This window comes from Tachyglossus aculeatus, chromosome 7, assembly GCF_015852505.1.
Source record: "Tachyglossus aculeatus isolate mTacAcu1 chromosome 7, mTacAcu1.pri, whole genome shotgun sequence".
Taxonomy (NCBI): Eukaryota; Metazoa; Chordata; class Mammalia; order Monotremata; family Tachyglossidae; genus Tachyglossus; species Tachyglossus aculeatus.
In genome coordinates, this window is record NC_052072.1 from 8,800,331 (window position 1) to 8,817,020 (window position 16,690).

The 16,690-nt window shown below is 46.7% G+C and overlaps 1 protein-coding gene across 14 annotated transcripts in view; it reads left to right on the plus strand.

Annotated features, from left to right (window-relative positions):
* Nucleotides 1-15,428, plus strand: part of ABI2 (abl interactor 2) — a 115,033-nt gene extending 99,605 nt beyond the window's left edge. For all 14 annotated transcript variants that reach the window (XM_038749369.1, XM_038749377.1, XM_038749370.1 and 11 more), the window contains 3 exons: nt 4,847-4,933; nt 8,422-8,595; nt 15,095-15,428. In XM_038749369.1, the coding sequence (XP_038605297.1) occupies nt 4,847-4,933; nt 8,422-8,595; nt 15,095-15,270 (437 nt within the window). In that variant the 3' untranslated portion in view covers nt 15,271-15,428. The remainder of the gene's footprint in view (nt 1-4,846; nt 4,934-8,421; nt 8,596-15,094) is intronic.
* The last annotated feature ends 1,262 nt before the right edge of the window (nt 15,429-16,690 follow it).

Sequence of the window (16,690 nt, forward strand, 5' to 3'; positions counted from 1 at the left end):
AAATTGAACCATCTAGCTTCTAAGAAAACGCTCAGAGAATGAATCTATTAAAGGTGACCAGGAGAAGTTTTAAATTGAGAACACATATATTTTTTAAATGGTATTTGTTATGTGCTATGTGTTGTTATGTATTATGTGTCAAGCACTGTACTAAGCACTAGAGAAGATATAAGTTTATCAGGTTGGGCACAGTCCCTGTCCCACGTGGGCTCACAGACTTAAGTTGTAGGGAGGAGGATTTAATTCCCATTTTACAAATGAGGTAACTGAGGCCAAGTTAAGTGACTTGCCCAAGGTCACCCAGCAAGCGAGTAGCAGTGTGCAGTTTATGCTTAATTTATAGATGAAAAGTGCCTTTAGATCGAACGACCCTTGGTTTGTTCTTAAATCTGTTACTGCAGTGGTCATCTGGGATTTGTTTTTAATCATGTCTTGTTTTGTTCCTTCCCTCCTTCCCTTCCCCACAGCACCTGAATATATGTATATATGTTTGTACATATTTATTACTCTATTTATTTATTTATTTATTTTACTTGTACCTATCTATTCTATTTATTTTATTTTGTTAGTATGTTTGGTTTTGTTCTCTGTCTCCCCCTTCTAGACTGTGAGCCCACTGTTGGGTAGGGACAGTCTCTATATGTTGCCAGCTTGTACTTCCCAAGCGCTCAGTACAGTGCTCTGCACACAGTAAGCGCTCAATAAATACGATTGATTGATTGATTGATTGATTGTTCTCAAAATTATCAATGTCCCCTGAATTTTTTGAGAGCCTACAGGGTGCAAATTAAGGTGCCAAAAGCTTGGGGAAATATGTAAAAGAAATAAAGGATGTGGTCCTTGCCACTGAGGAGTGGAGGAAACCTATTCTGGAGGAGAACCAAGGGAGCATTTTGGCAGGTCGGGGGTTAGAGTAGCCCAGGCGGTCCAGACATTGCCTAGGGAAAGGAGATGTCTGAGGGCCCCGGACAGTTTGGAATCAATCAATCAGTTGTATTTATTGAGCACCTACTGTGTGCAGAGCACTGTACTAAGCGCTTAGGAAGTACAAGCTGGCAACATATAGAGGCAGTCCCTACCCAACAGTGGGCTCACAGTCTAGAAGGGGGCACTGGGCTGCAGAACCACAGCGAGACCAAGTCCCGGGAACAAAGTCCATCACGGGGCAGTCTTGGCGAGGAGCGGGCCGAGCTGCCAACGGGAGGGGTCTTCGGAGGCCCTGGCAGTTAGTCTGCCGGGGGAGAAATTGGATGCACAGTTCATGCAGCATGGCCTAGTGGGACTCAGAAAGGCATGGGTTCTAATCCCGGCTCTGCTGCTTCATTCATTCATTCAGTCGTATTTATTGAGCGCTTACTGTGCGCAGAGTGCTGTATTAAACGCTTGGAAAGTACAGTTCGGCAACAGAGACAATCCCTACCCAGCAACGGGCTCACTTGTCCGCTGTGTGACCTTGGCAGGTCACTTCACTTCTCTGTGCCTCAGTTTTCTCATCTGTAAAATGAGGATTGAGACTGTGAGCCCTACGTGGGACAGGGATTGTGTCCAACCTGATTTGGTTGTATCCACCCCAGGGCTTTGTTCAGTGCCTGGCACAAAGTAAGTGCTTAACAAATACCATTATAATTATTATTGTTATTGTCATTATTATTATTATAGCAAATACCATTATAATTATTATCGTTGTTATTGTTATTATTATTATTATTATGCAGCGAGGGTCTGGCTGGGGGATTAGTCCCCATTAGCCCTTTTTGGGATTCTAGGTTAGCTTGGACATTTTTTAACCATTAGGGCTCTCACCACTCTCAATGGGGAAGGCTGTTCCAAAATGTCACGTGCCGTTAGCTCGGCAATATAGTCTGGTTTCATGTGTTTTTAACGTGACAGTGTGCTCTTAGGGCTGTTCTTTTGAGGTCTCCGGGGTATTGTTAGGACGTTGCTGGACGGTGTGATGGGGGACACGGGGTGGGGGAACAGCGGGAGAAAGCTGGGGAGTGTACTTCCCAAGCGCTTAGTACAGTGCTCTGCACACAGTAAGCGCTCAATAAATACAATTGAATGAATGAATGAACCAAAGGGGTGGAGCCTCTGCTAACCACTCACTCTTCTCCCGTCGCATCTTCTCTATGCCAGCGCTCTCCCCTGGGCAGATGCAGGTGTGGAAATTCCCGTAGCCAACCACCAAGGCTGCCGAATGATTAGGGTATCTCTGCCGAAGTCAGCCATTCAATCCAATGAATCAGTCGTACTTGTTGAGCACTTACTATCTCAGATCACTGTACTAAGCGCTCGGAAGAGTACAGTACATAATGAGTCACTGATCCCTACCAGAGTGAAAGGTTGAGGAAGCATTTATTTCCCATCCTAAAATGCTGGTCTGGGCCAAGTGAAGAGAGGAAGCTGTTGACCACCCTCACCTTTTCCTGAAAGCCCTGGCCCACACCAAGTTTGGCTTTGCCTAAGGGCCAAGCAGTACTGAGTGTTTTAAACTTACTTCAAAAGGCACTCTCCCTTGTCCTCTAATTGGTTTACGGATTTAGAGTCCGAATCAGAACTCCTGGAACTTCTTTCATACTTTCCACTCTGTAAATCTTTGATTTTTATGAATGTTTTTTTCTCCTCTGTTCCCTCCCCACCTTCCCCCAACTCCTGGTATTATTTTCTGTATTGAATCTGTCCATTTTCCGATCCGATTCCCTTTGGGGTGTTTTTCTGGCCTCACTTCTACACCCAGAGTTGATAGTAAGTGACTCTGAGAGGAGGCGGTCCTCTTCTCTCTCTGTGGAGCATGCTTTAAATACAGCTGGTTTTTGACATTTTTGCCACATTTCTGCCCTGTCTGCTGGCTGAGGGAGCTCCCCCCGCCTCACACTTGAGTTCTCTGAGACTACATACCATCATGATCCAAATCATGACAGCCATGACTCCACAGAACCCTGTAATGCCAAGTGCACGGGCCTGAGAATCAGAGGACCTGAGTTCCACTCCTGGCTCTGCCACGTGTCTCCTGTGTGACCTTGGCCAATTCACTTAGCTTCTTTGCGCCACAGTTATCCCATCTGTAAAATGGGTATTAATTACATCATAACACTCCTACTTAGCCTGGGAGCCCCCATGTGGGACAGGGACTGTTCAGCCTGATCTACCTCACTGCTTCGAACAGTGCTTGGCACGTAGTAAGTGTTTTATTATTAATAAATAATAATGATGACGTTCAGCATTTGCCTCTTAGAGTTCGGGCGGATGCTGCTCATTGACTGTAATTACAAAGTGCCTCCAACGTCCCACTTTTACACTTCTCTTGTAGTTATATTTCCATTGGCATCACTGAGCTGGTGACATCACTCAATAATACTAATAACTAACTCTAACTAACTAGTTAGTTCTAACTAACTCTAAAATTCCCCCTTTTAGACTGTGAGCCCACTGTTGGGTAGGGACTGTCTCTATACTTGTACTTCCCAAGCGCTTAGTACAGTGCTCTGCACACAGTAAGTGCTCAATAAATACGATTGATTGATTGATTGATTGAATAACAATGGCATTTATTAAGTGCTTACTATGTGCAAAGCACTGTTCTAAGCGCTGGAGAGGTTACAAGGTGATCAAGTTGTCCCACGGGGGGCTCACAGTCTTAATCCCCATTTTACAGATGAGGTAACTGAAGCAGAGAGAAGTTAAGTGACTTGCCCAGAGTCACTAGGAGTGACTTTGATCATCTAGGAGTAACTTGTATTTCTCCCTTAGCCAGTTTAGGGCCCAGTTATTTAGATTGCTACCTTGTTTTGCCCCCATCTCTGCCCAGCAACTTTGGCCAAGACATTAGGTTCCTGTCAACTTGCCCATTCTCCAGCCCAGAAGCAGGATGGCATAGTGGAAAAAGCCTAGGCCTGAGGGTCAGAGGATCTAGGTTATAATCCTTGCCCTGCCACTTTCCTGCTGTGTGAACTTAGGCAAAGCCACTTAACTTCTCTGGCCTCAGTTTCCTTATCTGTAAATGGAGATTCCATAACTGACCTCCTTCCCTCTTAAACTGTGAGCCCCACGCGGGATAGGGACTGTGCCTGACCTGATTAGCTTGTCTGCCCCAGTGCTTAGTACAGCGCTTGGCACAGAGTAAGTGCTAAAGAAATACAATTGCCGTTGGTATTATTGAGACATCCAGGGAAGGGCAGAGTGAGGGAGCAACGGATCTGAGTTGAGAGATTCAAAAGCAGGGGCCGTTTATTATCATCATCGTCAATCGTATTTATTGAGCGCTTACTATGTGCAGAGCACTGTACTAAGCGCCTGGGAAGTACAAATTGGCAACATATAGAGACAGTCCCTACCCAACAGTGGGCTCACAGTCTAAAAGGGGGAGACGGAGAACAAGACCAAACATACTAACAAAATAAAATAAATAGAATAGATATGTACAAATAAAATAAATAAATAAATAGAGTAAAAAGGTATGTACAAACATATATACATATATACAGGTGCTGTGGGGAAGGGAAGGAGGTAAGATGGGGGGATGGAGGGGGGAGAGGAAGGAAGGGGCTCAGTTTATTAAGGAGGTTTTGTGGGAGGAGGAAAGAGTGGGAACTGGGTGTACTGGGGGAAGTCCGCGGGGAGGTAAGAAGGTACGGAGCCGACGGAGCCGGGAAGATGATGGGTTTTCATTTTTTATGACGAAGCAGTAGAGATCCCCTGATGATTTAGGGGTTTTCTGAAGTCATTTGAGGAGTTGTTTCCAAATGGTGACTTCTGTTCAGCTGCTCATTTTATGATGTCACCCTGTTTTAATGGGACTCTGTTATTACTTCCCCTTGTCCCCTGACCTCTTCCTTTTCTTTTGCAGTGTCTCTCGCTCCTCCTCCTCCCTCGATTCTGCAGGTAACTCCTCAGTTACCGCTAATGGGATTTGTGGCCAGAGTCCAAGAAAATAGTAAGTTTTTTGCCTTTGTTAGGTTTTTGGTCAGATTGCCAGGATAAAATACATTTTTAAGCAGGATTTTTTAAAGGCTAGCAATGAGCTCTCATCTATTCCTTTCTTTTCTTTTGCCCTGGTAGGGAATTGGGTACAGCATGTGCGTGCGTAGATGGAGGCAATCATAAAGAATTGTGTAGGCTTTAAAATTATTTTCAGATTTTAGAATTGCATTTCATGTTTTTCACGTCATTTAAAAATCCAGGTAATTTTGGTTCTTTCAAAGTATGTTATTTCATATAAAATAGTTTATCAATCGTGGCAGTATTGCTTGGGGAACGTGCAGCAGAGCAAAACCTCAGATATCCATTATGTGAAGAGAAATGTTCTGTAGTATTTTTAGAAAAGTAGAAATGTGCTTTTAAATCGAATCATACATTGCAGTAAGCTTAGTTGCCAGAACTGGACATAGTTCACAAGTTAAGGTTAACGTTTGCCATGCAAATTGGACAACCTTTAAAATGCTGAAATAGGGACAGACTGAAAGTGCTGAAGATTGTGGATATTTTCAGGGGAGAACTCTCTGCAAATGTGAAATAGACCCAAGGGAGATAGCGGAGAATGTCTGTCCTCCTTTGGGAAACGATTTAGTTGACTGTCCGGGTGGCTGTGGCGCTAATTGGTGTGGAAAAGCCCAGAGAGCTACATCAAAACATTGACACCTCTAAGTTGTGATCAGTGACCACCCACAGATATTTAACAGGGTCCGCAGGCGCAGGGCTCAGTAAGGTGGGTTATCTGAAGAAGTCCATCAAGACCCTCCCAATTATCAGTAAAGTCTGATTTCGCCCACTCAGTTATGCATAGCAGGTAGTGTGGTGGAAGAAAAAAATCCTGATTTCTGCAATGGATTTTTGCGGCCGTGTTTAAGGATGCCCTGGGGAACCTGACTGCTGGCTGTTGCCTAGCAGAGAAGTAAATATTACAGATGGAGTTGTAGGACCCTGCCCACCAGAAAACCAATTTGTACTTCTCAAGCGCTTAGTACAGTGCTCTGCACATAGGAAGCGCTCAAGAAATACGATTGATGATGATGATGATGATGAAAACAGAGGTCAAGTGTTAGCCTGAGTCAGGGAAGCTGCTCACAACCCGAGATGGATGATTGATGAAGGCGAAGCTGGCAGGAGTGAAATAAACCACATCGAAGCAATGACATTGGGTATTGGGGTCGAAGCATTGGGGTCGCCTAGGCTACTTGTGTTCCTCTGCTCAGGTGAAGGCACAAAGTCGGAGAGAAGCAGCGTGGCATAGTGGAAAGAGCCTGGGCTTGGGAATCAGAGGTCATGGGTTCTAATCCCTGCTCTGTCACATCAGCTGTGTGACTTGGGGCAAGTCAGTTACCTCATCTGAAAAATGGGGATTAAGACTGTGAGCTGCAGGTGGATCAACCTGATTACCTTGTAAGTACCCCAGTGCTTAGAACAGTCCTTGGCACATAGTAAGCGCTTAACAAATTCATTCAATCATATTTATTGAGCACTTACCATGTGCACAGCACTGTATTAAGCGCATGGGGAGTACAAGTTGGCAACATATTGAGACAGTCCCTACCCAACAACGAGCTCACAGTCTAGAGACAGATACCGTCATTATTATGACAAACTCTGGACCTCAGTTACCTCATCTGTAAAATGGGGATTAAAACTGTGAGTCCCCCTGGGACAACCCGATCACCTTGTAACCTCCCCAGCGCTTAGAACAGTGCTTTGCACATAGTAAGCGCTTAATAAATGCCATTATTATTATTATTATTAAATACCATCATTATTATTATTATTGCCCAGGAACATGAGTGGTAGGGAGATCATTCTCCTCTCACAAATGCTGTGCACACAGTAAGTGCTCAATAAATATGATTGAATGAATGATCTGCCCCTTTATGTCCACAAAAGGGGGTTTCTGGTGAGGACGGGCACATCCGTGATCTCTTGGGGTTTGGGAACATTTGGGGTCCCAGTGGTTTTGAAGAGGCCGGTAGTAGCGGCAGCTGGCCTGTCTCAGACCTCAGGGTTTGAGGGTTACTGAGCTCTGAACAGGTGGCCCCATTTTGGGCTCACAACCACAGTTGTTTTTCACAGGCCCTGATCCAGGCTCTGCAACATTCCAGCAGGTGACACCATTCCTGGCCTGCAGTAACATCGTCTCCTTGCAGTCAGTGCTGGCCCTATATAAAAAATATAAAAAATATTTAAAAATATATTTTATCCTGGCAATCTGACCAAAAGCCAGTCCTCTTGGCCTTGGATCTCTCTGTTACCTTGAGCTGGGGTGATCCTCTAACAGGGCATGATGCTGCCTCCCACTTAGACATCTCACTTGGCCGTGTTCCTAGCCTCTTCCTGCTGTTCATTCGCTCAGATGGATCTCTCTTCCATACTCCCTAATCAGACGTATTTACTGAGCTCTTACTGTGTGCGAAAACGGTCGACACGTTAGCTAGCTTACGGTCTAGAGGGCTAATTCTCTTATGGTGACCTTCTCTCCCTCTCCCCACCCCTATCTGCTGGATTGCCTTCTTTAAGCCACCGTGGCCACCTGCAGCCCCCTTAAAAGGCTCTCCTGGCCCTGGTTTTGTTAACTAGAAGCAGGGTGAGAGCAATTTGCAGTTCAGGGGCTCTCTGACAACTTCTCTCCATGTCTCCTGTAGCATCCTGATGGCAGCAGTCCCTCAGGGCAAGAATTCCCTGTTAAACTTGAATCACCATTTTTAAAAACATCCATCTACCGTGGGGTTTTTAAAAATTGTATTTATTGAGCACTTACTATGTGCAGAGCACTGTACTAAGCACTTGGAAGATCACAATATAACGCTACAGCACACTTTCTCTTCCCACAACAAACTTGCATCGTTAGGATCTGTAGCCTGGATCATTCATAGATTTCTAGGTATTAATGCTTTTAGACTGTGAGCCCACTGTTGGGTAGGGACTGTCTCTATATGTTGCCAACTTGTACTTCCCAAGTGCTTAGTACAGTGCTGTGCACACAGTAAGCGCTCAATAAATACGATTGATTGATTAAATAAGTTACATGCTGGATGAATTATTTCATGAAATACATAAGACTCGTGGAGGAAAAGAGGCACATTGGAGAGAAAAGCCTCCTTCTAGACTGTGAGCCCGCTGTTGGGTAGGGGCCGTCTCTATATGTTGCCAGCTTGCACTTCCCAAGCGCTTAGTACAGTGCTCTGCACACGGTAAGCGCTCAATAAATACGATTGAATGAATGAATGAACCGGTGAGAATCATTTGGCCAAGTTTTCTAATGGGGTAAGTGCTGTGGGAGAACTGATTGGGAAATTTAGAACAGCGAACTGATGCTCAGCTCGTGTACAGTCCACGAAAATAGAATGGGAAAGCTTTGGAGTCAGAAGCGAGACTTTAACCTCGTACGGTGTAGAGGTTGTGTCATTTTTGGGATCCCCTTAATACTTGTTTTTTTAGTTTCAGATACACCCCCACCCCCACCTCCTGCAGAAGAGCCAGTATTTGATGAGTCCCCACCTCCACCCCCACCTCCAGAAGACTATGAAGAAGAGGAGGCAGCTGTGGTTGAGTATAGTGATCCTTATGCTGAAGAGGACCCGCCTTGGGCCCCCCGGACCTACTTAGAAAAGGGTAATTAGAACAATGTAGTCTGCCCAGTGGTCACACACAGAGATTCACTTATAAGAGGAATTGTTTTAGTATTGGTGGTAGTGATGATGACGATGATGATGGAGTCTCCCATTGAGACTGATGGACAAACCTTAATCCTGATGAGACCCTGCATGGAGGAATTGAATTTAGTGGGAGTGGTTTGTCTTTCACCCATCTCTGGGAGGGAGAGAGAGAGAGAGAGAAAAAAAAAATATTCGGTTTTATTCTGAGTCCATCGTTTGTGAATATTTGTAGCGTGGCTCGGTGGAAAGAGCATGGGCTTGGGAGTCAGAGGTCATGGGTTCGAATCCCAGCTCCGCCACCTGTCAGCTGTGTGACTTTGGGCAAATCACTTAACTTCTCGGTGCCTCAGTTCCCTCATCTGTAAAACGGGGAGCAAGACTGTGAGCCCCACTTGGGACAGCCTGATTACTTTGTATACATCCCAGCACTTAGTAGTTCACGCATAGTAGGCGCTTAACAAATGCCATCATCTTCATCAATTGTAGGTCGTTTAAAAATCTATCACTCGACCAACCAATCAGTGGTATTTATTGAGTGCTTACTGTGGGCAGAGCAGTATACTAGCAGTGCCTAGGAGAGTCCAGTTTAAGAGAATTGATAGACATATTCCCTGCCCTATCTTCGGTTCTTAAGGCTTTTTATTGGTGGGGCAGGAAGCATGTCTTCTGCTCCTGCTGTACTTCCTCTGTGCTTAGTACAGTGAACTACGTTTAGTAGGTGAGGGGTTGGAAGCCCATGGCTCGGGAGCGAGGTGCAGCTCTATTTGGTACCCGATGTGCCCCTGCAGCAGAGGTGCCCTCTGCGTGGGAGCCATCGTTCCAAAGGGTTTGGCATCGGAGAGCCCAGTGAGGTTTCCCTTATCAAACAACCAGTCAGTGGGGATTTATTGAGCACTTACTGGGCAGAGCACTGTACCAAGTGCTTGGGAGAAGCAGCATGGCTTGGTGGAAAGAGCCCAGGCTTGGGAGCCAGAGACCATGGGTTCAACTCCCGGCTCCACCGCTTGTCAGCTGTGTGACTTTGGGCAAGTCGCTTCACTTCTCTGGGCCTCAGTTCCCTCATCTGTAAAATGGGGATTAAGACTGTGAGCCCCACTTGGGACAACCCGATCCCCTTGTATCCTCCCCAGTGCTTAGAACAGTGCGCTGCACCTAGTAAGCGCTTAATCAATCAGTCGTATTTATTGAGCGCTTCCTGTGTGCAGAGCACTGTACTAAGTGCTTGGGAAGTACAAGTTGGCAACATACAAATGCCATCTCAGCGGAAAGAGCCCAGGCTTGGGAGTCAGAGGCCATGGGCTCCCAGACTGAGCCCCTTCCTTCCTCTCCCCCTCATCCCCCTCTCCATCCCCCCCATTTTAACTCCTTCCCTTCCCCACAGCACCTGTATATATGTATATATGTTTGTACATATTTTTTTACTCTATTTTATTTGTACATATCTATTCTATTTATTTTATTTTGTTAGTACGTTTGGTTTTGTTCTCTGTCTCCCCCTTTTAGACTGTGAGCCCACTGTTGGGTAGGGACTGTCTCTATATGTTGCCAATTTGTACTTCCCAAGCGCTTAGTACAGTGCTCTGCACATAGTAAGCGCTCAATAAATACGATTGATGATGATGATGATGGGTTCGAATCCCGACTGCTGCGTGACCTTGGGCAAGTCACTTCTCTGTGCCTCAGCTACCTCATCTGTAAAATGGGGATTCAGATTGTGAGCCCCGCGTGGGACAGCCCGATCACCTTGTATTCCCCCAGCGCTTAGAACAGTGCTTTGCACATAGTAAGCGCTTAACAAATGCTATTATTGTTATTATTATCATTGGGAAAGTGCAATACAAAAGAGGTGGTAGAGAGCAAGGCCAGTCGGAGCTGCTCCCGCCCTGTCCCCCTAACCGCCGTGGGGGTGGGCCGTCCTCTGCCCCAGTGGTGAAGCCCCTTCTGAGCCTGCCTCCACACCTGCCGTCTCCCTGGGCAAGCTCCAAGCCTGGCAATGAGCGAAGGGGAGGGACCGCCCGGCTGCTGCCCATGCTGACTGTGGTACTGTGATGCGTGTCCCCGGCCTTGAAGGACAACAGGGCCTGACACATACCGGCGCCAGGTCTGGAACAGCACTGTGAGTGCGGAGGAGGAGGAGGAGGAGGAGGAGGAGGAGGAGGAGAGTGAGGAAGAACTGCCCATTGTAGCTCTGGCAACCCCAAGGGCCACTAACTAGGAAGGGGACAACTCATTTTAGCAGAGATTGTTGAGGCCGTGTCTCTTCCCCGAGCCGGGAAGGAGGCAATTCATTCCGAGCAATCGCTCCCCTCACAGCCTCTCTCCTCCCCAGCCCCCTCCCCACAAAAAGCCTTCATTCATTCAATCGTATTTATTCATTCAGTCGTATTTATTGAGCGCTTACTGTGTGCAGAGCACTGCACTAAGAGCAGAGAAGCAGCGTGGCCTAGTAGAAAGAACCTGGGAGTCAGAAGGATCTTCTAGACTGTGAGCCCGTTGTTGAGCAGGGACCATCTCTGTATGTTGCCAACTTGTACTTCCCAAGCGCTTAGTACAGTGCGCTGCACACAGTAAGCGCTCAATAAATACAATTGAATGAATGAATGAAAAGGACCCGGGTTTTAATCCCAACTGTGCCACTTGTCTGCTGTGGGACCTCAATTTCTCCGTGCCTCAGTAATCTCATCTGGAAAGTGGGGATTAGGGCCGTGAGCCCTATGTGGGATGTGGATTGTGTCCAACTTGATTATTTCATATCTACCCCAGCGCTGGGTATGGTATCTGGCATATAGTAAGCGCTTAGTAAATACCATTTAAAAAAAGTAAGCTTGATTTGATTTTAGTCCTGTGGGTCTCTTTCATTCATTCATTCATTCGTATTTATTGAGCGCTTACTGTGTGCAGAGCACTGTACTAAGTGCTTGGGAAGTACAAGTCGGCAGCATATAGAGACTTTTAGACTTTTAGACTGTGAGCCCACTGTTGGGTAGGGACTGTCTCTATATGTTGCCAATTTGTACTTCCCAAGCGCTTAGTACAGTGCTCTGCACATAGTAAGTGCTCAATAAATACGATTGATGATGATGATGATAGAGACGGTCCCTACCCAACAATGGGCTCACAGTCTAGAAGACTTTCTCCCTTGGAACCTCCCCCTCCCTCATCCTCCCCATCCACATGCTAACACCTCTGCCCCTCCAGCTAAATTTAGCAAAGGTGGTGTTACTCATACAACTTTTTAAAATTTCATAGTCTTCAGTAAACACTTACTGTGTGCCGGGAACTGGGGTAGCTACAAGCTAATCAAGTTGGACACAGTCCATGTCCCACATGGGGCTCAGTCATCATCCCCATTTTGCAGATGAGGTAACTGAGGCACAGAGAAGTGAAGCGACTTGCCCAAAGTCACACAGCAGACAAGTGGCAGAGCCGGGATTAGAACCCAGATCCGTCTGATTGTGTGTTAAGTGTTCATAAGTGCTACTCTTCCTTCTATTTTTTCCTCTGAAAGGGAGGTAGCATGACCTAGTAGAGAAAAACAGAACTGAGAGTTAAGCGATCTGGGGTCCGGTCTCAGCTTTGCCACAGACCTGCTGTGTGAATTGGGCAAATCACTTCACCTCCCTGGGTCCCTTTTTCCCCATCTGTAAAATGGGGCTAGGGAACTCACTGTCCCTCCCTCTTACATTGGCAGTCCCTTTGTGGTACAGGGACTGTGTCCAATCTGATCCATTTACTGCTCTTTCCAGCACTTAGCCTGGTGCTTAGCACACAGGTACTTAATAAATACTGTTCTCATTATTATTATTATTAATTATTATTACTACCACCTATGGGTTTCAGTTGCTAAACAGTTTCATTCCATAACTGATAAATGCTTTCTAAACATCATCATCAATCGTATTTATTGAGCGCTTACTGTGTGCAGAGCACTGTACTAAGCGCTTGGGAAGTACAAGTGCTTTCTAAACAGTAACTCAGTAGAACAGTTCCCAATGATTATTTAGTAGAAGGCTATGGTTACAAAGATTGGAATCATTTAAGAAGACAACTAAAAAGGCTAGCACACAGATGTTTTTCAAGAGGAAGAGGGTTCTCTGGAGTGAGGAGCTATCAGCGACAAGTTCATGGGGAAATAAAATTCTGTAGAGTTGGAATGAACCTTTTATCACTTCCCTTTTATCACCTTTTAGACTGTGAGCCCACTGTTGGGTAGGGACCGTCTCTATATGTTGCCAACTTGTACTTCCCAAGCGCTTAGTACAGTGCTCTGCACACAGTAAGCGCTCAATAAATACGATTGATGGATTGATTCCCATTTTATGTGCTGAATGGCAACTCTCTGGGCAACCAAGTGGAGTTTGTCTCCAATTAGTACATATCATTGCCCCGTTAACGTCGGCAAGAGAAAATAGGTCACCAGGCGGTTGCTCACCTGTGAAATTTATATCCATTTATGAGGCCCCAAGATTCCTGCTTCTTTTCCTAGAGGTGACACCCACGCTTGCATTGCATTTGATCAACAGGTGGAAGGAAATTCTCCCATTTCTGGGGGACTGCATGCCATCTAATTGGTTGAATTATTTTTAGGACTTTTTGCCACAGAGAGTTGCTAATGCTCTCCTTAGCGCTGCCTCTCTAAACAGTTATTCAGGGAAGCTGCATAAGTGTTTAAAACGTGTGATCTGTATTTCCCCAACACAGCGCGAAATTTAGTTGGTACCATTTAAATTGGGTTAAAAGCAGTAGGTATTTCAGTGGTGCAGACAAGAAACCCAGAATGAAAATAAGTTTTTACTAATATCCAATTACTCCATCAAGCAGTGGGATTTAATCAGTCAATCAGGCGTATTTATTTATTGAGTGCTTACTGTGGACAGAGCACTGTACTAAGTGCTTGTGAGAATACAACACAACTATAAGCCCTTTTGTTGGGTAGGGATTGTCTCTGTCTGTTGCCGAATTGTACTTTCCAAGCGCTTAGTACAGTGCTCTGCACACAGTAAGCGCTCAATAAATATGATTGAATGAATGAATAACAGACACACACATTCTCTGCCCACAATCAGCTCACAGTCTAGAAGGGGAGACAGACACTAATGTAAATAAATTACATGTTAATTTGTATGTATGCATATGTCTGTAAGTATGGTGGGGCTGTTCAATTTATTGAGCACCAACTGAATGCGAAAAATTATACCAAGTGTAGGGAGCATAAAGCTGAAACAAGAGACACGTTTTTCACCCTCAAAGAGCTTACAGCCTAATGGGAGAGACAGAGATGCCGAATTTATTTACGGAGTGGCACCGGAGAGAGAACAAGGATGCCACTGGCAGTAACACAGATTAGGATGAAACAATTGAATAAATCATTGAACGAAACACACAGACACATGTAAGTGCGGAGGAAAGGGATAAATGCATCTCACTAGATTGTAAGTGCATTGTGGACAGGGGCAATGTCTACGAACCTATTGCATTGTACTCTCCCAAATGCTTAGTACAGTGCTCTGCACACGGTAAGTGCTTAATAATACCACCGATTGATTGATTTATATATGCTAAGTGTGTTCGCTCGGCAGATATCAATCAGTGACATTTATTGAGTACTTACAACAGCGTAGCAGTGCTGGTGGATATGTTCCCTTCCCGGGCAAAACTGGGATGTTTTAACTCAACTGGGGAAGGCATCCTGGAGAAGAGATAGCCCACACCGATATAAGCTGGACAAAATTCCAGTCTCTTTTTGGAGAAGCTCCCTGGTAACGCAGGATGATTTGTTTTTTTTTTGTTTTTTTTTTTTTTGGTTAGTCGATCAGTCAGCAGTCTTATTTACTGAGCATTCCTTGTGTGCAGAGCACCACATTAAGTACTTGGGAGAGTAGAGTGTAGTAGAATCGGTGTGGACACATTCCCCGGTCCACAGCAAGCTTACAGTCCAGAGGGGCATGGCCATGGAAGGGTGGGGAGGCTATTTAAATGGAATTTGGTCAGTACAGGACATTCTCATCCAGATACACCTTGGTTAGGGTGGTGATTCAGAATCAATCAATCAGTGGCATTTTCGGTGCCTACTGTGTGCCGGGCACGGTACTAAGTGCTAGGGAGAGACAGTACAATACAGTTGGTCGACACGATCCCTGCCTGGACGGGGGCTTATTTTCTAGTGGTCTCATCTTCTAGGAATTAAGTATCAGGATGCAGGGGTCCCGGTTTTGGGTGTTCCTCAGGTCACTGAACTTTCTGGAGAACGGGCGACGCACACAACTCACCTCTGGTTCCCGCGAATGGCCAGGCCGCTGCCACCCCATCCCTGCAGCCGGGGACTCCTTAGAGAAAAATCATAATCGAGTGGCTGGAGGCAGGGAGAGGCCCATCGCCCCGGGCATTCGTTTTCCTGGTTTTGTCGTCCCACCCGTTTCCCCTTTTCCTGCAATGGTTTCTCTGTTCCTTTCTAGTCGTGGCGATTTATGACTACACTAAAGACAAAGAAGATGAGCTCTCATTTCAGGAAGGAGCCATCATTTACGTCATCAAGAAGAACGACGACGGTTGGTATGAGGGCGTCATGAATGGAGTGACGGGGCTCTTCCCAGGGAATTACGTGGAGTCCATCATGCATTACTCTGAGTGAAGTCCCCCCCCCCCCCCGCCCCCTCTCCCCCGCCCCCAGACTGAACCTCTTCCCACGGAAACTGGCGGGGCTGCCTAGGTTTCCAGAAGGCCTTGAAGGGCCACTCGAGCGAACTGAATGAAGGACGATTGTAATAAAACCACTATTTTGGGTTTTCATTTTTTTTTTTCACTATAAAAAAGTTAGCGACCTGAATTTGAACAAATGGATCTTCCTGCTGCCAGTAGCGGCTGTGGTGAGCCGTCCGAAGTTGAGTAAGCTAACCAGTTCACTCTCGGATACCTTGGAGGTGCACGGTGGTGCCAGGGAGCCGGTGCCCCGTCAGAATCCTACCGATTCGATCGGGATTTGGGATTCCCCTCTCCTCCCTCACCATCCCCAGGACCGTGGCACCCCTGCCGTTTTCCCCCTTGCTCCTAGCAGCAGGGCTCTGGGGTCGATTTGCAGTCCAGTGACCGTACTTCCCACCCTGGCTTCGCTTCTGTGAGGAATAAAGAGCACATATGGGTGACCTAGCCTGAATTCCCTGTATCAGTTCCCATCCAACTCGCAGGTGGTTTGATTTCCCGTGAAGATAAGTCCTCCCGGAGCTGCTCAGCCCTGTGGGACCGGCGTGTGGAGCCCAGAGCTGACCAGTCTCCCACCGCGGCTTTCATTTTAGGCCGTGCGATGGACGCGATTGGGAGGCAGCGGCCCCTCTGAAGGGCAGAAGTGGGGCAGGGTGAGAGGGAGAGGCCATCTGCTGTGGAGGCTGAGGATAATGTTTGCAGATTCAGAACAGCCACAATGCACGTGTACCCCGTCCTTGTCGCTCTTCTGAATCTTTCTCCTGGGTTGCGTGGGCTCGCAGGGTGGACTTCTGTTATTCCCGACTCGGTATTCCTGTAAATCTCCCAGACACCCCGATCCTGAAGGCATGTCACAAAAGAGGACCAGATCTGCCCTGACAACTAACCCCTGTTAGGGAGTAAAATGCCGACTGCCGCCGCCGCTGCCACCTGGGCCCCCGGCCTGGTTAAGAGCCGAGCGCGATTATAGGCAGTACTGGCCTGGGAGAAGTAGCCCCGATGATTCTGTGCGTCCCAAAATCGGGAAAGTGGAATGAAGTTATTCCTCCAAAGAGTTGGCACTGTCGCAGATGAAAAATGCAGTCGTGACCTGACTCAGTAGGCTGTCCCCGAGCGTACGGGCTACCGGCCGCCCGGCTGAGGCGGCCCGCGCGTGGCCCGGGCGGGACAGGTGGAACTTGAAGCAGCAGGCTACACTGACTTGCTCCTTTGTTTGCATAGCAAACACTCCCTGAATCCTGCTTCTACCTTCCCATTTCGTGCTGGAGCTGTGACCCAGTTCTCATCAGTATTACGCAGTGTTACTAGCGCTATGGTCCTTTAAACCTCCAAAGGGGAGAGCGAGCCTTTGC